The sequence below is a fragment of the Aulonocara sp. 'chitande type north' Nkhata Bay genome, linkage group LG22, assembly GCF_057382095.1.
Source record: "Aulonocara sp. 'chitande type north' Nkhata Bay isolate Kocher_YH1m ecotype deep benthic linkage group LG22, A_spYH_male_GT1.1, whole genome shotgun sequence".
Classification (NCBI taxonomy): domain Eukaryota; kingdom Metazoa; phylum Chordata; class Actinopteri; order Cichliformes; family Cichlidae; genus Aulonocara; species Aulonocara sp. 'chitande type north' Nkhata Bay.
In genome coordinates this window covers 19,921,767-19,946,553 of record NC_141364.1, presented here as the reverse complement: position 1 = coordinate 19,946,553, position 24,787 = coordinate 19,921,767, and the positions used below count along the sequence as shown (strand labels likewise).

At 42.5% G+C, this 24,787-nt stretch overlaps 2 protein-coding genes across 33 annotated transcripts in view; both read right to left on the bottom strand.

Annotated features, from left to right (window-relative positions):
* The window catches only part of clasp2 (cytoplasmic linker associated protein 2), a 67,488-nt gene extending 59,685 nt beyond the window's left edge, over positions 1 to 7,803 (bottom strand). For 9 of the 31 annotated variants that reach the window (XM_086279893.1, XM_086279894.1, XM_086279876.1 and 6 more), the window contains exon 1: positions 6,792 to 7,799. In XM_086279893.1, coding sequence (XP_086136019.1) covers positions 6,792 to 6,989 — 198 coding nt within the window. In that variant the 5' untranslated portion in view covers positions 6,990 to 7,799. Of the gene's footprint in view, positions 1 to 6,791 lie in introns of all 31 variants that reach the window. The other 22 variants (XM_086279877.1, XM_086279880.1, XM_086279889.1 and 19 more) reach the window with 6 other exon arrangements.
* Positions 7,804 to 10,175: 2,372 nt separating this feature from the next.
* Positions 10,176 to 23,272, bottom strand: fbxl2 (F-box and leucine-rich repeat protein 2). Of its 2 annotated transcripts, none has more exons than XM_086279905.1 (14): positions 22,711 to 23,272; positions 18,890 to 18,951; positions 15,346 to 15,400; positions 14,657 to 14,731; positions 14,096 to 14,190; positions 13,530 to 13,694; positions 13,298 to 13,424; positions 12,050 to 12,124; positions 11,783 to 11,913; positions 11,437 to 11,497; positions 11,297 to 11,341; positions 11,003 to 11,059; positions 10,673 to 10,885; positions 10,176 to 10,350 (listed from the first exon to the last, which is right to left on the bottom strand). In XM_086279905.1, exons 1-14 carry the CDS (start codon positions 22,738 to 22,740, stop codon positions 10,243 to 10,245), a joined length of 1,299 nt encoding a protein of 432 aa, XP_086136031.1. In that variant the 5' UTR covers positions 22,741 to 23,272; the 3' UTR covers positions 10,176 to 10,242. The 2 variants fall into 2 exon arrangements, with proteins under 2 accessions (XP_086136031.1, XP_086136030.1); XM_086279904.1 differs by lacking the exon at positions 22,711 to 23,272 and adding an exon at positions 20,020 to 22,689.
* Between the last annotated feature and the right edge of the window lie 1,515 nt (positions 23,273 to 24,787).

Here is a 24,787-nt window from a genome sequence, read left to right as displayed (position 1 = left end):
AACCATATGGCATCCTCAATGGGAGAGACAGAGGAGAAGACAGAGTATGAGAGAAGGAAGGGACTTGACATGAGGAAATGCTGGAGAAACAAAAAAGCCCAATTTCTGAGAAGTTTCAAGTCAGGTATGGCCTCAAAATACTTAAAATCCCTATACAATAAACCATGTGCATGTTTTTAGTAGCACTGACACCAACACATTTTCTGTATCTCCAGATTACAGGATTCAAAATGACGGGGGAGCTGAGGTATGTTGGAGAAAAGAAAAAAACAAACTGCAAATATATTTAGTGCCGTATGAATGGCTCTTTGTGAAGCCCCAGCCTGCTTAGCCTGCTGATACGCATACCAGGTACTGGTTTTACTCTGGATTCCAGTAAGGGTTAAAGTGAGTGTTTGATTGAAGAAAAAAAAAAGTGTCCAACGCTCACAGAGAAATAAAGACAGACACTCAAACCATATGATTACAGAACAGACGGTTAATAGAAAACAAACTGCTCACAATTTTTGGTAAATGAATGAATGTTTCAGTTATTTATCAAGCACAGATACTCAAAACTAGCTGGCTCTAGAATCTTCTCACACTGGTCGAGTTACATTTATATTATAACATATTATAACAGTGGTAAGGCAATAGAAAAGACCGCATATGTATCGGGATATCACCAAGCTAATAAGCAACTACAGCTCTACTCCGAACCATTAATCCAGTGATTATAAAGAATAAAGAAAAGGACCAGAAGCAGATTTAGACCATTGTCTGATCCTGCTCCTCATAGCCAAGCTACTGTTATAGACTACAGTTCAACAGTTCCTGCAGCTGCTTCCCACAAAAAAGCGGCGATCAATTCCATTCACTGGACGGTGTTTCCTGTGAAGCACCTGCAGGAAGAAGCCAACACAAAAATAATTTTATTGCACAATAAAGAAAAAAATCTGAATATGGTGACACTGAAATGGACAGCGCCAAGTCGGGATCTGAATCTTAAATCTCCAAATTTATAATTTCCTTTAACCAATACATGCAGCTTTATCTGACATGTGTTGACAGCGATGTCAAACTAAATGCAGCAAAGTGATGTCAGCTAAAAGCATTTTCTATTGATGCTGTGTTCTGGATTAAATATAATATAATACAATGGGTTCAATGAAGCTAAAAACTGGTGTAGGCCCACAGACTGTACATGACAGACGGACACAGCCACAAGAAAAATCACTTGCTTTTTTCTGGACTTATTTCTTAGACGAGTCCACAGTTTCATTTATTAAACCTGGAAAACTGTATGCTAACACAACTGATCACACAGCAAACCACATTAATCGTCAGATAACGCATCTTGAATACACAAACACCACAAACATGCTCTTGAGGTCCACATCAGTAACATGTCTCAGGCCCATAGGTCACTGCTTGTGTAGGTCTGCTCCCTATGACCTATAAGCAGAACTGATAATGACACAGGTATCACTTAAATATTACCAAATACTAGAGGTGGGAATCACCATACATCCCACGATACGATATTATTGCAATTTTTTAAAATATTTTGCGATATTCAGATTCTGTACATAAAGGTAAACTTTAGCAATATTCATTTTATCTAATATCAAAGTCTCGCACTCAGTCTTTCTCTCATTTCAGTCAGTTTTATTGTTGACAAACTGAACGGTTTGTATTACAGTCTAGTCCAACTTAACTGAATGCAACCATCTGGTACAATTATAGCTATTCTGAACTATGCAATATGAAAACTATGCAGCCCCTTCAGCAACTGAAGAATTTGAAAGTAAATTAAAACAAAATATAATTTTACATTAAATAAAAAAGTTTTAAACTTAATTAAAATAAAACATGTCTTAAATTAAAATAAGTAAACCGTCATGTTTATTGCTGCCAAAAAACAGTTAAACACATTTGGACAGTGAAGGAATGTCAGGATTCTTGCTCAGAAAAAGGATCAACATGCTCTGAAGTCAGAGCACAAAAACCTTTTTGTAACAAAATATCAATTTCTGCTGTCCCTGTATCGATACATTATTAGCAAATAAAATATCACGATACTTAGAGCTGGGCGATATGAGATTTTTTCATATCACGATATGTTTTTTTCATTTCAGGCGATAACGATATCTATCACGATATAAGCCAAATAACTATATTTGTAAGATTTAAATGTGCCGTTGCTCACAAGTAAAATGTGAAATAATCAGCAGCTTGTTTTTATTTAAATATTTATTTCCCATAATAAGTTCAACAGGGTAGATGTACTTAAGGAACATGAGACTTTTTCAGATAAATAAAGGCAAATATTGCAAACTACACAAAAGGCAGCCGCTAAAGCGTTTAAGTTTCAAAATAGAACAAACGAAACAGACTAAATTGTCAATTCCACTTAGAAACAAAATATTAATTCTAAAAATAAATCTTAGTTTGTTTTACAGAAGAACAGACAAAACTGACTAACTTTTGTCAATATCAAATAAACTGAGAACTAAAAGGAAATTCTCAATCTCTCCTTGTTGTATAGCTGAGCTTTTCTAACAGTTTTAACAGTTACTTCAGTCTGACAAAAGCCGAATGACGAATTAGCGCTTCCAGTCAGAGACTGAGGCTACGTCCACACGTACACGGGTATTTTTGAAAACGGAGATTTTCCGTTTTCGTTTTAAAAAATAATCCCGTCCACACATTAAGGCAGAAATGAAGGAAAACGCTGCTATGAACATGCCAAAGCAGCAGGTGGCGCTAGATTCCTAACCGTGCAGAAATGTTGGCCAATCAGAAGTCTAGAAGCCTCGGTGGGAAAAAGTAAACAAAGCTGGGGCATAGAAGCAGAACCGAGTCGTATGTGTGGAGGGACAGTAACTGTGTGTATATGTAAGCATTTAAACACTGCAGAGAGTAGAATTAACAGTAACAGTATTGTAGAAATTCATTTCACCGAAACAATAACGTGGCGCACAGTGTGACGCATGCACCAGTTTATTGTATTTCCAGTAGGGCTGCTCAATTAATCAAATTTTAATCACGATTACGATCTGGGCTTTCAACGATCATTAAAAATGACTGAGCCGATTATTAGCCCCTCCCTCTTTTATCCGCGACACCTTAAAGGCCGGTCCGTGAAAATATTGTCGGGCATAAACCGGTCCGTGGCGCAAAAAAGGTTGGAGACCGCTGATTAAGAGGACCCGAGGGAAGCTCGGAAAGCTAAGCAGAAGTTATTTGGAGAGTGACTGCCGTTGGTTGAAAAGAGAGTTTAAAAAAAAAAAAAAACTTCAGTGGTGTTGCACACTATTTTATATTATTTTTTTTAAAGTCATTGTTAACCCTTTAAAGCCGGTCAGAGCTGCATGCTCCATTTTGCATAACTATTGTTAAATCCCTGTAGAACCTGAACCATGTAAGCTAGCGCAATAATTTGTTTTGCATATGAAACCGGAGGAGTTGTACTTACATCTTATGCCATCAGCTTGTCCTCGGTCACGGTTTCGTTCCACATATAGCTTTGCAAAAATTGCATAAAAAGCGCTTGCAGGAACAAAAACATAATATTCCAGAAACACGCTTTGCCGTTCCTATCAGCTGTTCGTAACCCTTCCCACAGTGAAATGATGCACATGCTGTTTTCTTTGCAAATTTGCATCATAGGATTGTTTTTTGTTTTTCCTCTCCAAAATAAAACTATGAAGACACTCAAAATAAATTTCCTGTTGTTGTAAACTATTTTTTACAACTTTATTGTATTTAAAGTTTTGAGGGATAAACCTCTTAAATTTCTCCAAGTAGAAATATATGTAAACAAAACAAAAGCGATTTTCAATTTTTTTTGTAGTTTATTGCACTTTTTTGCAATTTATGTAATTACTATGGACTTAATGCATACATATTATTAAAATATGGGCTATAACAGTTGTATTGATGTATAGCAACTTGAAATGCTCCCACAAATGGCACTACAGCATGTAAAAAAATAATATAAGCTCTGGTGGACTTGGTTCTATAGTAGGTCTTAAAGGGTTAAATAAATATCGTCAAATAATCGTGATCTCAATTTCAGTGAAAATAATCGTGATTATCATTTTTGCCATAATCGAGCAGCCCTAATTTCCAGACTTGCTTTCGGCACAATTTGTAAATTGTGCCGAATTGTGCACGCTACTCTGTTTTTTGTCAGACTTGAAATAGCCGAAATACCTTCACACTACGGAACTTCTATGGCTCTTCCGTTCGACAATCTCTCCGGCATTGGAACCATCATCTGTTTTGTCTTCGGTCACGCTCGGTTGATTTTTCTAGTCGGCACACTCATTTCCTCCATGCGCTGGCTCCATTACCCGCTGGCTGCTTCCCAAACAAACACACGTGCGGCTTGGCACTTGTGCTGTACGTAACAAGTCACGCGACGTGACGCTGCGGCTGTGATTGGTTCGGCTCTGCGCTACTTAATTTGGATTGGCTGACTTTTTTTTATTTATTTTTATTAAGAGGACAAGAGCGGCGAGGTCTATCGCGATAGCTTAATTTCTCTATCGAGTAAAAGTTATATCGCGATACATATCGTTATCGTTCTATCGCCCAGCTCTAACGATACTACACAGTATCAATTTTTTCCCCCACCCCTACCAAATACCATTCCTTATTCTAACTGTAGACTGTGGTTATGTTTCTATAGGCATCTATCCTAAAGCATAGACTGTAAATCATAAGTAGATATAATAATATTATTATTATTATTATTATTATTATATTTAAATGTATACTTATTTTACTGTATCTGTTTATCTTATCGAGATGTTTGTTTACCATATAGTATTTTAATTTTAGCTACATGCTATTCCACCTATTTAACATATTTGCCTGTTGCTCTTAACTTTATTTTCACAAAGTTGGGATAAATTAAGCTTTTCTTATCTTATCAACGCAAGCTTTAGTGTGTGGCATCTCTTACACTCCATTAGACACAATTCAAAGTGTTTGGACAGAGGAGTGTGGATCAGTTTGAGCAGTGATGGGTCATATGGACCTGCTCTCCATAAAGGCAGCATGCAATATTAATATTCTCTCTTCTATAGGCTCTCTAGCTTCTGTACTCTTCTGTAAGCAAATTTGATTTCCTATTCCGTCTACACAAACACACACACACAGAAAAGAAGCAGATGAGGCAGGGAGGCGAGGATACATTATTGAACTGATCAATAAGAAAAGGAAACAGTGAAGGGCACACAAACGCAGCCAAGAAACAGAATATTTTTTCCATTACTAAGAGGCACTTGATTGTGACACTCTTTGTGCCTGAAAGATCTCTGAAATGTATTTGTAGGTCTTGAGTTGTGTTTTCCACTCACGCTTAGCCTGTGTCTGACTCTAGTTCTTGTTTCCTTAAATGCCTCCTGTATTCATCTCCTCTCTTCAACTCTTTATCACCCCCCCCTCCCCCCACCCGCAACTGCTGACTCAGCATGTTGCTTACAGCTTAAGGCCTTCTACCCAACAGAGATCATGAGCATTGCTAAAAGCCTGCTGTATGAAGGCCTCTGGGGCTCCCAACTCACTTGCACATCAGTGCAAAGTGACTGATCTGAGCTCGAGTTACTGGCTGTGTCATCTACATAAAAGAACAAACCTAAACAAAGAAAGATGTTAGCTTATCACAGCCACAGGAGATTTAAAAAAAAGGCTATAGCACCATACAAAACCATTCACTGAGCATTTCTCTTCACTATTTTTAACAATAGCAAAAAATTCAGCTTATAAAAAGCTTTCTTCTTGAACATCTAACAGGGATACTAAGCGGACAATTGGTGAAGACTCCACAGCTGTTTTTGTACAGTGCTTCTCACAATACCGATTTCACTATTCCTAAAGTTTCCATGGTACTAAATGGAAATGAATATTAAAAGTTTTATTTAAAAGATCACAAGACCAAAATGACAATAAAGTCCAGAACACTTTCTTTCTCTAGCTGGGTGTCGTCAAATTAAAAATCTCTTCCAGAGGCTCAGATGCTTCCTTATGCTGAGCACACAATTTCCACACTCATACAGACTTTCTGAGTCCTGCATATCAGTGCAGATGAAACTAATCAGTCCAAAAAGCGACTCGAGAGTAATACTGCAGCATGGCTTTAAAAGGGATTTCCAGCTGTTATGACTTGCTGTCTGGACTGGTGTGATGTGCTGGCAGAAATGGCACATTCCTAACTCTGTCTGCAAACCAGCACATTACACACAAAATCCAGGACTTAAATAAGGAGAATACTGAGAAAATCTTGAAGAGAGAGGAGATCAAAGGAGAGAGAGAGAGAAAATAAAACATGGATCATAACAATGAATCTCCCAACCCCTCCCCCATCCCATCCAATGCTCCAGCAGTCTACAGTCCTAACAATGGGTCTCCTTAACACAGACACACACACAACCAAAACAGCAGCACAAACCCAACAAACCACAGGAATGCCCCTCAAAAGCACTCCTCAATGCTTGGGTTGCATTTAAAGATGTCTGCCTCTTGTGCTCCAGGATTAGGATGTCATAAAGAATCACAGAGCCTTCTGCTTCTTGCCAGCGCTTTTGTTGGAATTTTCCAGTGCACACATTAATCTCAAAACATTAGACTTGGGTCTTCTTCATATCGTTAACAGGTCTTTAAAATGTTTTACATCATCTTTTGAAAAATATCTCAGTAAATGTCAGTGCTGTCTCTTCCCAGGTACCAGGCAAACCAGTGGAAAACAATTCACGAACAGGCCGAAGGAATGGCTCATACGATGACAGCTCAAGCTCTCTCACCTTGAAATTGCTGGAGTTCACCCATCCCGTTAACTCGTCTATAGTCTTGTCCAGCCGGGGTTTGTCCTGCTCTACGTCCGGGGAGCGATGCGGATCGTTCAGATAGTCAATAAGGTCCTGTCCGACCTGCAACCTGCGGGTAACATCTTTCTGCAGTACCTGCTGGTAAAAATACTCCATGTTGTCATGTTCCTCCATTGGGCACTCAGTGCCGTGCGGCCAGCCGCTGAAGCCGGCCGGAGACAGGAGACAGTGGTCGGTGGGACGGGGTGCAAAGAACTCGAGCTGCGAAGTGTAAACCCTTCAAGGGACAGAGACACCGTGCAGTCTGGACTGCCTCTAACTGATGTTTAGTCATCAACGTACAATCCCTTGCAATATATATATATATATGTGTATAGATCAATGTAGCATAGAAATCATCCCTCCACTTTATACGTTACGACAAAGACGAAGCTGGCTGGTTTCCTTATTAGATACCGTTAACTCAGAGGGAACTTAAACTTGGCGAAACTTCGGGAAACGAATAACCGCAGTGGCCCTCAGCCGGTTCCTTTAATATAACCTCATCAGAAAAAAATAGCAAATATGCTTGGCTGTTATGCTAACAAAAATAGCACATAGAAAGCTAGCACGGCCACCCAAACAAATATGGACAGCTTCACAAAAGCTAGCTCAGCTAGCTACCGTCAGTTATCCGCAGGCCTCAGTCCGCTGCTCTATTCCATGACCGCAGGCTTTAAAGGCGTTCAACGGTCAACTCCGTCCGGGGCAAAGTTGCACCAAACTTCCACAAAAATAGTTCAGCTCCAGTCCGGGGGTCTCTGATTTCTCTTTAACCCAGGAATAATCGCTGCTGCCGTTAAAGCCGTTATTAGGCGCTGAAAGCTGCGCGTTGCCGGGGACTGCAGTTCACCAGGAGGCGCAACCGATCAACGATCAGGCCGATGGGTCTTCGGGCACTGCACAGCCAGCCTGCATAATGCCTGATGTAAAATGTAAAATAAACAAGTGCACTGTGAACCACATCCGTACTAAAATAGGGAAATATATACGCTTATTAACTTAAGATATATTTTTATTGATTGTGGCTGGTTAATTTCTATTCTCTGTTCTAGAAACGATAAACAAAATTACTGTTTACGTGTGGGCGTGTCCGCTGTCTACACGGCCCTCTGCTGACATCTAGCGGCGTCACGGCTGCACAGTCTCTATTCAAATTGCTGCAGTTTACTATGAAGTAGGTCTTTCAGATAAAAAACAAAATCTCACACTGCAGAGACAAAGCACAGTTACTATTAGTCACCTTTATTTATTTATTTTTTTAATTTATTTCTTTTTCTTAAACATAAAACTGTTAAAACGGCTGTCAAACAGGGCATTAGTATCACAGCCAGTCGAGTCAGCTATGTATCTCAAATCCATCCAAGTCTTCCTTGACCTTTCCATCTGGTCTCTCTTGTTTCAGTCCTATCCATTGTCCTGCCAGTCTCCCCAGTCTTTGAGCACTTGGCACTACACGATACTTATCAGTCTCTTGTTTAACACGATATTAAAAGCTGCTTTTGTTTTGTTGCATTTTCAGTGCGTGAAATGATGGTGTTCATGCCCCGTACGTGTGTAATCAGGCATGACGAGACATCATGTTGAAATCCTGTTGATCTAAAGAGGTGCGTGTATACAGTAAAATTAGCTGTTGGTTTGTGGGGTGTGACGGGATTTCCAATCTCTGCTTTTCAAATTACCCCATCACATATGTTTTGTAGGATTAGATGAACCAGAATTTGTCAGGGATCAATTACATACATTGACTGGCAAGTTCCACCAGACCTGTATAACAAACTAATTGCAAATTACTACTCGCATGATTCTTTAAGTCTTGATGACAGCCAATTCATTTATGTTTCTACATCATCTGTAAATTAACATTTACACAAAGCTAGACTAAATGAACCTCCAAGTACATAAATTCATGTGATTGTCAATAAAGTTGAGGTGCCTTTGTTCACAGTCTCATACTTATCTCTAAACAAATTTCCTTTTTGCTTTTGAAGCAAAGTTGCACCAGCGTCAGCCCTGATCCAGACACACACAGCATAAATCTGAATAGTGGGTGTCACAGTCCAGTTTAAAAACAGTTGTATCAGTGTTACTAACCTATTCAGATTCAGTTTAGTAGCTGTCTGAATAACAGTGGGACTGGAAACCTACTCATGTAAACAAGTTAGTCTGTGGCCGCTAACCTAATTGAGGTTGTAAACAAATGCTTAAGTAGTAGAGTAGAAGCTAGACCACAAGGGCTACTGACAGGAGGATTGGATAAGGGCCTGCGAGCTAACGTATCCGTGCAGTTCACGGGAGAGGCCACTCATCCCAGCAGCATACAGTGTCAATATAATGCTTTTAGACACCAAGGGTCTGAATCATAGGTCCTTTTTTTGTAACACAGCAACAGTTTTTCCTTTTACATCTCAAAAAGAAACACAAGCGTATCCTCCTCTCTGAATAGACAGGCATGGACAATTACAATAAGCACTGAAAAAGAAACCAAACAAAAAAAAATATTGGCTTTCCCCAATTTTTGAGTGAGTTGCCATAAATCTTTTTTCCCCCTCTCCATTGCAAAACATTCTCTGTACAAACAGAATTAAAATGTCAACATAGGTTTCCCAGATGCACAAATATGTCACATGTTCCACTTTGTACTTCCTGTTTTGTTTTGTTGTTTTTTTTTTCTCCAGCACTGCAAAACTGAGCCAGCTGTGCCAGAGCTTCACTGTTCGTATCCAGAAGAATCTGTGGCTTTTACCCACAGTGCAGCGCTCCACTTCCTCCGTGCTGTGCGTCTATTGGTCGAAGCAGAATGAATCACAGGATGGTCGTGTAGAGGTGTCATGTGATCAGCTGAGATGATACCTCTCCACAGAGAGTGTCCAACATGAAAATATCTTTCTTTTCTTTTTTTTTTTAAAGTTTGAACATGAAGCACTGTAGTTTCACCGTTTCACCCTCCCACCCCACCTGCAGCTGTCCAGATGCAGTCCTTTACCCCCGCAGGTGGGGAGTCAGAGATGTGAGGGAGAGCAGAGTGGAATGGAGAACCTGTTCTGGTCTTCACGATGAGAAAGAGAGCACGAGACAGAGAGAGAAAAAGAGAAAAACTCCGTCCATCCGTGTTCTTTCCTCCACCCTGCCACACCGTCACACGGATGGCTGCTGCACTGCTGATCGGTGAGCAAGAGGAGAGAGAAGGGGCGGGTTCAACTGATCAGGGATCAGCGGCAATCAGTCAGTGTTTTGATCAGTGATCAGGAGCAGTGAGTGGGTCCAGCCCCCTCTCTCCCCTATGCCTACCCCAGTTCCCCCACCCCACACCCCCCACCCGACATCAGCCCCCTTCTCATAGCAGCAGGACCTGTAGACAGAGGTGGCCCCCCCTGGCCCTCCACTGTCAGAGGATGATGCAGCAGCGGCACAGACGCTGGCCACCTCCATGTACAGAGGGAGGGGGTGTCACGGGGGCAAAGTAGGCATGGACTTTGATCTCTGGAAGGTGGGCCTGTATGCGGGAGAGATGTGTTAATACAAAAGACCAAAAATGTACAAACCCCTCCCGAATAAAACAAAAAAAAAATCCCAAAACAAAACAAAAAGACAAGGAAAAAGCACATGCTCAGGACTGCCTTCTGTAAAATATTTTTAGAAATGCAGCCCGCTTGTGTACATCATGAGTGAGAGTAGTATTGATTTTTTCATCTAACTCTCAGCGAGAATGCTAACAAGCACATTTTTCAAAATGTCGAGCGATTCTTTTAAAGCTCCGCTCCAATCCCCAACAAGAGCTGAAAAGCAGCATGTATTTTCCCTTCATGCCCACTGACCCTGATGCGTTTGATGCCCGCCCGAGTGACTTGCTGACAATCGTAGAGCTCGATGCGCTCCAGACGGTGGCAGGTCTTCAGGTGCTCGAGGGTCACGTCAGTTATCAGGGGGCAGTTGTCCAGCTCTACCACGGTGAGGCGCTCTTGGCCGCAGGTACTGCTGCTCAGAGCTCTGATGCCATCGTCTGTGATAAGCTCGCAATGTGACAGGGACTGCCCAAGGTGCAGGAAATTGGGTTAAAGATGCGCAAATAGAAAGATTAAACCACACACAGCAACGAAGACGGGCTGAGAAAAAAGCTGATACAGTATCAGACATTGTTTGCTTACCAGTGCTTGAAGCCGAGGGCAGTGGATTGACAGCTGAACCAGGGTGTTATCTGTCACCTGAGGACAGGCCAAGCTTGATTAATGTACTGTTCTCACATGTCTGGGGACAGCTGAGAGGATCAGTTCAAGCATTAGCAAACATGTGATATCATGATCATATCTCGTTCTCAGTCCCAGAACTCTGTCACGTCTTCTATGTCACAACTTCTACTTTTTGCCAAACGTCATTTGACAAAAATCATGTATGATGAAGTATGATCTTGGGAGTAGATGAGGGAACTAAAATGTTCTTACCAAAATACATTCTTCTAAGTCCATTTTTTCAAGCTCATGACAGTTCTGTGAAGACAAACAAAAGGTTTTGAACCTGAACTGAACTCAGAACACGGCTGGCATAACTAAAGGAGATAAGAAAACATAAACAAAACACTTACTCTGGCCAGGACAGTAAACCCAGCGTCCGTAAAATGGGAGCATCGTGCAGCTTCAAGGATCCTTAGACAGACAGACACAAAGTTTGGGAAGAGTTTTTTTAAACAGCTAGTGTGAGGAAGGAATACTGAAGATCACTGGAGAACACACTGGGTTGGTCAACAGGTGCAAAATATAAGACTTCTTGTGCACAAAACGTCTAATATTTTGCATGATTTGTTTTTTTAATAGCTGAATTTAGTTGAGAGCCTCAAATAGATATGATTGTACACTATTTTTGGAAGCAACAGCAGTCATATTTCTTGGATGTATGAGAAATGTTGTGAGACGGGTGTGTGAGCTTCTTACTTAAGTCGGGGGCAGTTGAGACCCAGTGCAGTGAGAGAGGCATCAGTGATGTTACTGCAGCCAGAAACACAGAGGTTCTGCAGCTTGTGGCATCCTCGGCCCAGACTGACCAAACCTTCATCCGTTACTTGCTGGAGGCAACAGACATTTAAAAAACAAAACAAAAAAAAAACTGATTACAAAAACGCAAAAGGCATGCAGAGCCTTAGTCATGCATTATTATCAGTTGCTCCCGCTCCGCTTCCAACAACCAAATGTTTGTCTTACTGTGCAAGACTGCATATTTATGGTGGTGAGTTCTGGGCAGTGTTTCTGAAGGTGTTTCAATGCTCCGTCGTCCAGCTGGGTTAAAAAAAAAAAATTAATCAAGCATCAAGTATTTTGACTCTGTAGACAACTGCAAAGTATTTAAAGTGAAACAATCAAGATGTGACTGAAGTTCAGACTTTCAGCTTTAATTTAAGGGGTTTAAAACAAGTATTTATTAAGTGTTGGAAATTAAAGAGGTTTGTATACAGCCGCACCCATTTTCAGAGGCTCGGAAGTTATTGGACAGTTAACTGACAAAGATTTTCGTGGACAGGTGAGGCCTGTTCACTCATTATTCCATGACAAAATAAACACATAAGAGCTGAATCTAAGTGTTGAAGTTGCATTTTGCAGCTTTATACTGGAATTCTCAATACAAGGTCCAAAAAGATTTATTTAAAGTTTAAAGTTTATTTATTTTCAAGGAGAATTTCATGAGGCTGAAAATCAAAATAAACCTATAAGAGACAGCAAAAACTTCAGGAGAGGCCAAATCAACAATCAAAATCGGATATTCTTCAGTAGCCATGTCAGTCACCTGATCTCCACCCAGCAGAGCAGCTTTTCAGTTATTAAATGCAAAACCGAAGGCAGAGAGCATCTAGTGCAGGCAGCCATTCACATACAAGTATTAAAAAACAATCCTAATATTTAGAAATATAATAGTTCATTCAGTTACTTTTGAAAATGAGTGACTGGGTGTGAAACATAAGTAATTCCTAAACTATTAATACTATTAATGTTTTTCATTAAAGAATTAAAGCTGAAAGTCTGCACTTCAATCACATCTTGACTGTTTGACTTAAAATCCACTGTGATGATGTACAGAGTATTTGGATAATGACAGAAAAAAAATGGTGTCATTGTCCAAATACTCCTAGACCTAACCATACGGGTGAACGACTCATTTAAAATAAAATAAACCCCAATTTCACTTTCTAGACTAGATTCAGTTCATGTGGAAAAAAAACAATAGCTGATCACATTTTAGTTCTACACGGGCATCAGGAAAAGAATATACCAAGAAACAAGCAAATTTTCATCCCATTAGGTCTTTTTAAAAGGCTTTATTTTAACACTGTATAATGACTAGGTGGGCTTTTTTGTAATAATATGATAATTGATTATAAAAAGGTGTAGAACTACTTTTAAAAGGGCCAAAGAAGGCATAAAATAACCTGAAATAAAGAAAATAAATGTGCGTACCTGTGTGCAGCCTCTGAGGAACAGTGCTCGTAAACCAGCGCAACCTCTAGCGAGGGCCTCGATGCCATCGCGTGTGATCTGGTCACACCACGACAAGTTCAACGTCTCCAACATTCTGCAGCCATCACTGAGCATGCGCACACATTGCACAATAAAAGAGAAATATCAAGTTAAAGACATGTAAGCCCTTGTGATTTAAATACCGCAGCGAAAACAAGTGTGCTGGTGCTACCTGAGGGCCTTGAGGGAGTGGTTGCTGACGGACACGCAGGAAGTGAGATCTAAGTGTTTGAGTTTGGAGCAAAACTTGCTGAGGCTGAGGCAGGTGCTGTCTGTGATCTTAGTGCAGCCGTTAAGGTTCAACACTTCGATGTTTCTGCAGTTCTGAGCAAAAGTCCTGGGAAACAGGTGAAGCATGGAAGAAGTGAGGTGAAGGGACTTCTTTCTGACGTTTTCACAAGTTTCTATTACAAAGAAAAAAAGCCTTGCTTTGCAAAGAAGAGAAAGTATCGGTTAAATCTGCTGCTTACAGAGATGATAGAAATACATTATGAGATCCAACAGTCTCAGAAGAATATAAAAATTAAACACCCGTGGGGTTTTCTTTTGTTTTGTTAGTTTTTTGTATGTTTGCAGTGAGCAAAGAAAAAATTAAAGGGTCCCTTGGGAATGAAGACGCACACACTCGGCTAAAACTTTAAATATAATCAAACCAACAAAAGGATGTTTGTTGCTAAAAATCAAAGCAGAAGCACGTTTATTATAACGGTGCATGTCAGAGGGTCAATGTATTCTCACTTCATTGAGGCGTCTCCAACGCTCAGGCAGCCCCTCAGGCTGAGCTGCCTCAGGAAGCCTCCACAGCGCTTTGAAATGTTCTCCACCACCCGGCCCTGAGGGATACACGGACGGACGGACAGACAGAGAGAGTAATATGACTTGGGCTACAGGACAGGGAATCAGCTGTGACGTCACAGTCGGCACCAAAGCCTACTGACCCAGCACTAAGCCTTGGACTAGATCAGGGGTGCCCAATCCCGGTCCTCGAGAGCTACTATCCTGCAGCTTTTAGATGCATCCCTACTCCAACACAGCTGAATCAAATGGTTTGATCTCTTCAGCATGCCATCATGTTTGGCAAAGGCCTGATAACAAGCCATTCATTTGATTCAGGTGTGTGGGAACAAGGATGCATCTAAAAGCTGCAGGACGGTAGCTCTCGAGGACCGGGATTGGGCACCCCTGGACTAGATAATGCTACTCAACAAGCTCTCACGTCCACACACACACACACACGCAGGAAATGCTCAAAACCCGAACCCTTCGCTCCTTTTTTTCTCTCATGAACACGACCCTCACCTCTATATCCGTCTGGAAGTTGAACAAGTCGATCTTCTGCCAGTTGCTGCCATCTAGGGCCAGGACGTTCCACGCCTGAGAGGGTGACAGACAGGTTGTGCAAAGAGACAGAAAAATGGGTCAGACAGAGGTGGAAGAAGGTGAACTGTGACTTTTTTAATCATCATGCAGCTACGGGTTTGTGTACACATCAACAGTCTCCACTGTCAGTCCTTGTCCTATCTAATGTGAGGGTTTCCTGCTCCTCTCTCTTTGGCGTCTTTGTAAACTGAAGAAGTTACATAATTAAAGATAGTCCGATGTAAAAAAAAAAAAAAAAAATACATGAAATTCAACAGGAAAGAGATAAACTGCCTTTATAATAACATTTGTTTTGTTTACATGTTACATAGCAAAAGAAAACCTTCCTTGGGCCTTGTCACAGGTAATAAAAGTTTAATTTGAAGCTGTGGTATGAGAGGCTGCCCCAAAAGCTCTGCATTCAGTCAGTGGCTTGTAACAATAATTCACACAGATCATTTTATAAATCACTTTAAGCTGCAGTTCACTGTGGTTCCCTTTACACAGAGCCAGCAGAGGGCACCATATTATACACTTGCCCAGAGAATTCAGTAAGTACAAACCAGATTTACCTCCTTTTTAATAGTAAGGTCTTAATTAGGATGTGGCGTTGAAAGGGAGGCGCTTACCTTGGACACCTGGGCACACCGGCACAGTGTCACCACATCTAAATAGGAGAATATTCTAGAAAGAGAGACAAAGAGGAGGATGAGGTTTTCTCATATTAGTGATCATATGATCATACTCAGATAAGGAGCTCTGCTCAAGCACATGCTGGAACACCTTATTCTTTCTTTGATGCTAGTGAAAGTATGTTTTTTTTCTTATGTCTGTAGGGAACAGAACAATCTGTGGTGTTTGGCTGGTAGGCCCATAGACAGGCAGTGTTTGAGCTATGGGCTGGTCAGCCACAAAGGGCCACATGCAGCAGGCTACTGGGTCAGCTCAATCCATTAATCTGCCAATGAGTAATCTCTGGCACTCAGACAAGCAAGGCCACCAAAAGGCCGGTACAGACAGAGATACAGTATGAGCATGTATAGAAGGGCACACATACACATACACACACACACATGCGTGCACACACACACACACACAACAAAGCCAAATACCTCCTGTCAGTTCTTGTGATAAAACGGTCTGTTAAATCTCACAGAAGTGACTTAAACGGAAAATCTTTAGAAAATCTGAGGTGTTAAGAGAGCTGTTAGTGCCAAAGTTTTGAGTGCAGCTGGGGTCTGATTGCCCTTTTAACCCTAGGAAACAGGAGCTGGCCATTGTTTCCTTCAAATAGACACGGACAAAGGCTGTGTGTTTTGATGTGTGTTAGGCCAGGGCATGTCAGGACGAGTCTGTATAATCTATACAAGAGTCTGGTGTCACAGAGTACAGACATCATACAATTGACAAAGCAATGCATATGCAACTTCCATGCACTCTCACGCAGGGTACACAGATCCTGGAGAGGTTGCTGGCACCCAAGGGGCCGACCAATCAAGTTGATCGTACACATTGATCTCCTTCCTAATAACTGGTTAATGGCCGCGATGCTGACCAATGATTGATTGCCCGTTTTAATCAACTACAATCTGACTTTCCACTATGTGTGCGAGAAAGGCCTCTTAGTAACCACAGAAGAACTCTGTTACTCACACTCACAGCGAAGGAATCAGTCAATCTGATTTGGTGAGTCCTGTTAACCTATCTGAAATCTGTAATTGCTACCAGCTGAGAGAGACTGCTGAACACAGATAGATCATATTACCGGCAGGGTAGGACTGACATGGACTTTTTCTCATAAGACACACAAAAGAAAGTGAAGGACGTGACATAATACAGACAAATTCAGAGCAACAACACCATGAGCATGGTATCTTTTTCCACTTTACTACACACAGGAAAGCAATAAGGGCACCTTTGAATGCAGAGCACGAAATAAGAGAAAAGCCTTGGATCACTTTATCAGATCCAGCCTGGGTGTCCCTATTTTTCGGACAAGGCACATAACAGGATTTTCATGAAGCACACTCCCATTTGTTGTCACCCGGCCCTTCAAGCATGGCTAGAAAAGGGAGAGTCGAGCCTTCGCCATAAAGTCTGGGCCTGGTTGTCATGGCAACAACTCAGACATGAATTTAGTGGTAGTGGAGAGGGTGCTGAGTCAGTGCTTCTGGGTAAGAGGACCGTGAACCACCCCGAACGCTCCCTCTCCGGGGCTTGTCTGTCAGACAGGGTTCTTGGATGTCACACAGTTTTCACAGTTTATATCTGCGCTGTGCTGGCCTACATAACGGTTGTTTACAAGTGCACCCACTAAGACGCAGACTGCTGCACAAGCAATTCAGGCTTGCTCGCTAGTGATGCTCTGTACATAAACAGCAACGCTAATATGAACACAAATTAACAAAATAAATAGCCACTACTCCTCGAGCTGCATATTTTCCAACGTGTAACACATGGTGGCATACTGCAGTCGTTATAAAATATGCATCTTGGGTTAATCTGTAATTAGAAATTAACCACAGGCGTGAATGTGAGCACATTTGGCTCTCTGCCCATGGTGTACCCTGCCTGTCACTCCATGACAGCTGGGAGAGGTTCCAGCAACCACTGCGACCTAATTTGGATAATTTTTTAAGAAAATGTATGGACGACCAACCATAAACCAGAAAGGCTAAAAAATGTAGCCCTTAACATCAGCTTATTCAGATCACTAACCCTGCAAACATGCTGGTGCAAGCCCAAGCTGTGTAATTGTGGATGAGCTGTGGGGCAATTGGGTGTGCCCATACAGGTCTGGCAGGTGTTTTGTTCTTTGGGGCCCCTATTAAGGGTTTTCTATTGGGATACTGACTATGGGGTTGCCCACAGAAAACCCATGTAGGCTCTATGTAGGTTAGCCTGTGTGGTCCATTGCAGTTTTGCCCCTCTGGGCCCTATAATGGTATTCTGTGGGCCTTTGGGTTTTCTATAGCTTGCCCAATGAAAACTTATATAAGGACCCCAAAGGGCAAAATTGCGTTTGGCCCTGTGCGGGTACACTCAGTTGGGCTTCGTATGGGATAAGTGTGGATTTGCCCTCCCCGACACAGCCCCATAGTTTGCCCACATATATCCACTGTGGGCCCGCATTGTTCATTATCAATAATGCGCCAAACAACATACAGGCAGATATGACTATTGTGGAGAACATGACCCACAGAACATTTTTTATTACACTGTCTGAAATATGTGGCTGTTAGAAAGCAACTGATTCAAAACCTCAGTAAAATGGAAGTGAAACTACACATTTTGACTAACTAACAAAAGATCGCTGGTTCAAGCTTGGGAAGTGACATAAATCATTTGGGGTTTGGATCAGGAAGAGTATCTCTACCAAATTAACTATGTGGTTACCCCTTGTGAGTAAAGCAGTGGCTAAAAGTCATGTTTTTTCTCAGAGCAACATTCTGGTCCACACTCAGTACCAATTGGTGGCGTATTATGGGCAGCCAACAATGAGCCTCGGTAGTGGCATGAAATGTGGGGCCCTCTCTTCCAATCTTTTACTGCAGCACACTGGGGCACATCTGGCCCCCATAGTGCAGGACTAATACATGTTTTTCTGACCACCAGTGGAAATGCACTGGTCATAATGGGCATGCTGGGAGAGCGTATGGACCAGCAGAAGAGCAGAGCACTGCGGAATTCCCCACTAGCTATGACAAAACTATTTATAGCTCACTTACAGAGACATACAGTTTGCATAGGCCCAGGAGTGTTTCACACATGCGTGCACACACGCATGCACACAAAAAATGCAGCTTTCACAGAGTGCACAGCGTGTCATGTGTCAGCAGAGATATATGCAAGTGCAACCCTTTCCATTCCACATAAACGAGCGTGAAGGATGAACATGGGTGACTGCGCGAGTGATGTCAGATTAATGGGTCATGTGCAGCTGCTGTGGGACAAAATATTGGTCTGTAGGTCACACACAGCTAAAAGAACCTTATTTCAGGCTGGTGGCTGACAAACATCATACTAAACACACAAATGCACCTACACCACCAACAGAGGCAGAGCAAACACACACCGTTTCAGGCTGCTTGAGCTAATGAGTAACCCTGACCTAAGCCCTCGTCCCTGGGTGTGTTGTGTTTTATGTTGTGTGTCTGGTATAATTATTCTTACCTAAGAAGAAGCTCTTTGGGGAGCTTCTTATTAATGGGGGCTTCATCGCTGTTTGAGAACACCTGTCAAGAGATAAGACAAACAGTAACAATGAGTGAGTGTCTTTGTGTGTGTGTGTGTGTGTTGATGTGCAGTGATATGAAAACATTATCATCCTCACAAGATTGCTACACTAAACAGAGCTAAACTAAGCCCAGGAATCACATAATTTTATTTCACCAGCTTGTTATACTTAAGAAAAGAAATAGACCCCTGCACAGTTTACAGCTGCTGCTTCCGTAAGCTATGCTAATAAACATGCCAGAGCTGCATTTGGATTTCCATGTCGCCTCCTCACAAGCTTATAATTCTGTTAGCCTGGTCAGCTTGTTGGCATGCTTATCTCAATTAGTCTACTCGCTGGATGTCTGGCCATCTGCTGAGTGGGACACACACACACACACACACACACACACACACACACACACACACACACACACACACACACTCGCAGGTGATTCCAGTCAAACCTCTCTGTGTGAAGAACAGAGGCAGAACATTCGAGATCAGGTGGGCTGCATTCAGCCATGAATTTAAATTACGGCAAACACCCACATCCACTGTGCCTCTGCAGACACGCATCCTGCCAGTGATACACTTGTATCCTCAAAGGCTCAGAAGCTGTAGCTAATGAGGGGGGACTCCCTGCTGTTGAACACGCAAACACAAACACCGAAATCTGAGAACACAAAGGGGATAGGAGGGGAGGCACGAGATGAGCAAAGGTTGATTCTGAAAATGTCTCAGCTGTAGTCTAGCCCCCTGACGACAGACGCAACCTCCTCGAAAGAGAAAGCAGCAAAGCGAGAGGGAAGAGGTGAGGAAGACGATACTGAGTGACAAAGGCAAGCCAAAGGAACCGTGCTCCAGTCAAGAAGTACTGGAAAAACACGTCTGAAAGTCATCAGAGTGGAAGAAGACGAGGGAGGAGGAGGAGGGAGGAAATGCAGGCCATTTCAGAAGGAAGTGGGGTCAAAAAAGAAAAGGAGAGGGAGTTGGTCCAGTCAAGGTCCGGCAAACGATTAACTAAGCTGGTTTGAACTTTAACATCGCTAAGGGAACAACACAAGAGTGTTGTTGAACACACTTACCAGAAAAAACTCTGCCATCACTGAGGCCCACATGCCCTCGTACTGAATAATGCATCATTACACACTCATCTGAGGCTGTTGAGTAAAGCATGCTGTCATTAACTGTAACATTAAACTAACAGCAAACTTAAAACATGCGTATATCTATTGGTGAATTTAATAGCATTAGAAGGAATGCAGTGAAGGAGACCTGTGGATGGGTATTTGCTGTGGAAGGCTGCTACTTTGACCAGGCCTCTGCTGGGCTTCCTGATTAAATCAAGGTAATAAACATCAGCATGTACTGACTGACAGGCAGGCAATTTGACCTTTCAAGAAACAGCATGTTGACTCAGTGTCTCTGTAAAGCTGTTGGGGGAGGGGGGGGAGGGGGAGGGATAGTTTAGGACTAAACTTAGACTTAAATCCGAACCACATCTGTAACACATCACTCACCTTTGACCTCTCTTCCATCACTCTGAGGAACACAGGGAGGCCATGATGGAACGCACTGGGCTCCACACAGCATTACGCTAACATGGAGCATTCACAGAACAATAATATCATTCTGTGGTACAAACATGGTTTACTGTGTAATGAGATCAGGGTTGAAAAATGTTCAGAAATTCAAATTCATCCTTTTACATTACAGTCAAAACAAGCAAAATGACTTCGAAAACAACCTGATACTCCAATAATCATCCTTATCAGAGTTACCGCCTCAGCATTCTGGTGCCCTTGCTCCCCATGCAGGAAGAGCACCATTCCCAAACAGGAAACTCCTCTCTGAAGTCATACTCACTATTCCTAGAGAGGGTGCAACAAGCCTAACATGCAAATCTGGTTTAAAACGCCTGTGGCACGTCAAACAAAGACACCCATGAAGAAATTAAGACTTGGGTCGAGTGTTGCGTTCAATTTTAGGCCTGCAACACAACAACAACAAAAACCATAAAAAGGACTCGATCACCAACTCGTCTGTCAGTTGACCCCCTTCCCCTTTCTTCTCAATTGGACACACCAGCCTGCTTCCCCACCGTACACTGGTTCATGCTAAGAAGCTTAGAAGTCTGCTGAGAAATCCACTGATATGGCAACAGACACACGGGCGCTACTAACGCCGTCTGTTCTGATTCACTCGCACATCAGCACACATGTTCCTACTACTGACAAACATGTGAACACCTGACTGAGGGCGTCAAGTAGCATCAAGTCAACCCCGAAGGCATCTCAGCAATGTGTGAATAATAACTCCTGATAAACATCTCGCATCTATGAGCAGCCATAATCAGTCAGATGGGATGATTATGGTTTGTACATAAGTGTTAAATCAGCAGTACATGGTGATTATTGCACCACAGGTATGCAAAGGTTTATGAACAAAGTAATGTACAAATACTTGGAGATGCTTTGGTTTTGTTTACTTAGTAACATAATGTTTTACACTACACATGATGTACTTTTTTTTTTTAACTCCACAACTTTCAGATCAAAGTTCCATCCATCCATCCATCCATCTTCATCCGCTTTATCCGGGGCCGGGTCGCGGGGGCAGCAGCCTAAGCAGAGAAGCCCAGACCTCCCTCTCCCCAGCCACCTCCTCCAGCTTATCCGGGGGAACACCAAGGCGTTCCCAGGCCAGCCGAGAGATATAATCTCTCCAGCGTGTCCTGGGTCTGCCCCGGGGTCTCCTCCTGGTGGGACATGCCCGGAACACCAACCCCAGGAGGCGCCCAGGAGGCATCCTTGTCAGATACCCGAACCACCTCAGCTGGCTCCTTTCGATGTGGAGGAGCACCGGCTCTACTCTGAGCCCCTCCCGGATGACCGAACCTCTCACCCTATCTCTAAGGGAGAGGCCAGCCACCCTTCGGAGGAAGCTCATTTCCGCCGCAAAGTTTTTGTTCTAATAAAAGACGATTATCACGGCTCATATTTTCAGTAATATCTGAAGTAATGCAAATGTGTTGCTTTACTCAAACTGCTACAGCACAAAAATGCTGCACAGGCGTGGGTAATAACACCCAGTAGTGCCACACATACTGTCTGCAGTATGACTTTTTTTTTTTATATCTTGCTCATGAATCCAACTAAAAAAATTTTAAAAACCCAACAACTTCAAATGACCCTGAAAGCTCTGGTGCTTTTACTTTTTATTGGCATGTAAATATGGATAAAGTGATCTGGAGACGTACAGCATTCATCCTATGTGCAGTATTATTACTTCTTGAACACAAAGGCCACCTGTAGTGGCACCTGCCCATCACAGGTATTTTAAGGAGGCTTTAGATGTTTTCATTGCGTGTATTTAACAACAATCCATCCTCTCCATCTGCAGCCCCCCCTCTCTGAAAGCCTGTAACCTCAGGCGCCAGTGGCAACCAGCCTCGGCCCTGATATATTGACTATCCTCAGCCACAGCCCTCCTCCTCCTGTCCCGCAGTCCTGAGCTCCATGTTGTCGCTGTCTAGTGGTGCGGCAGGACAACAACAGGATTTCGGATTACCCTTGACCAACAAAACGCCTCAGCTCCTGACTGCGTGTAAAATTAGGAGCAGAGCACGGTCGACCACACACGCGCGCACGCAAACACACACGAACAGACACACAGAGATATACACACACACAGACTTTGCTTATACAAGCCCACGACTCCCACGTCTGCTAGAAACAAACACTTTAACCGTTGGTGGTCCACTCCCTCTGTCATACCTCGAACCGGCCCTTGGTGATACCGTTCATGTCTGCGGCGGCACGTCCCAGCTACACGCCGCGCAGAAACCACTCGAGTCGTTTGACGGTTATTGTTTTTGTCGCCGTTTTATTTTTGGTCGGTCGGAGTGTAGGAGCCGAGCTGAAGCTGGGTCTTCACACCCTCCTCCTCCTCCGCCTCCACCTCCCCCCCTGAGCCGCCAGCGAGGCTCCCGTACTCCGGGTCAGTGGGGTGACGGTGAGGGTGGTGGTGGTCCGGGGCGGCCTGGGGCAGCGTTGACACTCGACGTCTCGAAGACCAACGGCTCCCCAGCAGCCCGTCTCATCACAGGGCTACCAAAATAACAATAATAACATGGACGGTCTGTCAAGTGACTTCACTTCCGCCTCTCCCTTCATCGCTTCATCGGCGGTCAGCTGGCCGCGGATCGCCCAACTTTGCTGAAAACACACGGGAATCGTTAGGCCGATGTCCGCCTTTACTCGTTGCACCGCACGGTTCCCGCAGCGGACGCGCGTGTGGCGGCTGACACGAGCGCTTTCCTCAATGTTTTCTGTTTACTTGCGGGGAAGGGGGAGGGGCGACGTGACGTCATTGCTGCGGGAAAACCACGCGTGGTCGATTTGTTTTGATTGTGGGCTTGTTGCAGGAATTTTAGGAAGGGAGGAAGAAACCAAATCATAACTAATTGGGGCTCATTTACCAGAACAGGCAGAATTTTAATAAAATTGATTTTAAAAAACCCCCAAAAGGGATGGAGGGGGTGCCCTGACACGAACGCGTGGGTTTGCTTAGAGGGAACGTTTGAGCTCCACGAGCTTTTCTGCTGTAACACAGCCTGTTTCAGGCACGCCTGAAAGACACACTCAAAGCAGTCTGGGCTGAGTCCTTTGTCAAACATCAGTGCCAATAAAGTTTCTAGATTCAAATACAAGTACAGAAATTAAGTAACTAAAGGAATCGTCATGTTATTATAAAATGATTACTACGTGGCCAGCATGTGTTGGTCAGTTTAATCTGAAACCGAAAAAAAACGATCTCCACAGTAGTTCTGTCTAAGTCATAAGAATCCTATCCTACATTAAAATTCACGCCCCTATACATTCAAATGACCCACTAAATGCAACCCTCAACAAAATAGTATATAACTCAATAAAACATAACAAAACAAATATCTTTGTAAGGTAAAATTGCATTAAAACAGTTTGATTAAATTAAGTAGAAAGTTAAATTTAATTAGTATTAAAAAAGTAACGTAGAATAAAAATAATCATCATTATTTTTAATTAAATTGGCCTGCCTTTTTTTTTTCAACATTATGTTTATTAAAGTTTTACATATATACATATATAAAGTACATACACAAACAAATTTACACAATAAACGAAACACAAGGTACATTCAATGAAAGCACTTGAGTCCATGAGACCTCTGACAGATTTTAAAGAATAATTTTCACATTGCAGCATATGGTTGTGGTCCTGTACCGGGAATAGCTAGGCTGTCCCTGTCTCACACAGTAAACCAGATAGATCTTTATTCCCAATATACTGGATGTAGCGCCCCCAAATTTTCTGGAAAATTTCTTGTTTATCTTTTACAATACCTTGTGTTGGGGGGGGGGGGGAGTGTTGTGTGTGTGTGTGTTTTTTTGTCTTGTTTTTATGGACATGAAGTCTGCCAATAAAGATTGAATTGAATTGAATTGAATTGAATTTTAGAGTATATGTAATTTTCTCTAATGGTAAACATAAAGACAATTCTTTGAACCAATGTGAAATACTTGGTTTGCCAAGACTCCTCCACGTTAGAGCTATCACTCTCTTTGCTTGTAGTATTCCCATGTTTATGAAGATTTTTTCAAAATGATCTATGTTACACTCTACAGGATATAATCCTAGTAGGAAAAGTTTGGGATCCATCACAAGTTTAATTGACAAAATCTCCTTTATCATTGCTCTAACCTCTTCCCAAAACTCCTTTATTTTTGGACATGACCATAAACAGTGGAGCAATGTGCCCTTATCTTCTTCACATCTATTACAGATATCAGGAATCTGCATATTACATTTGTTA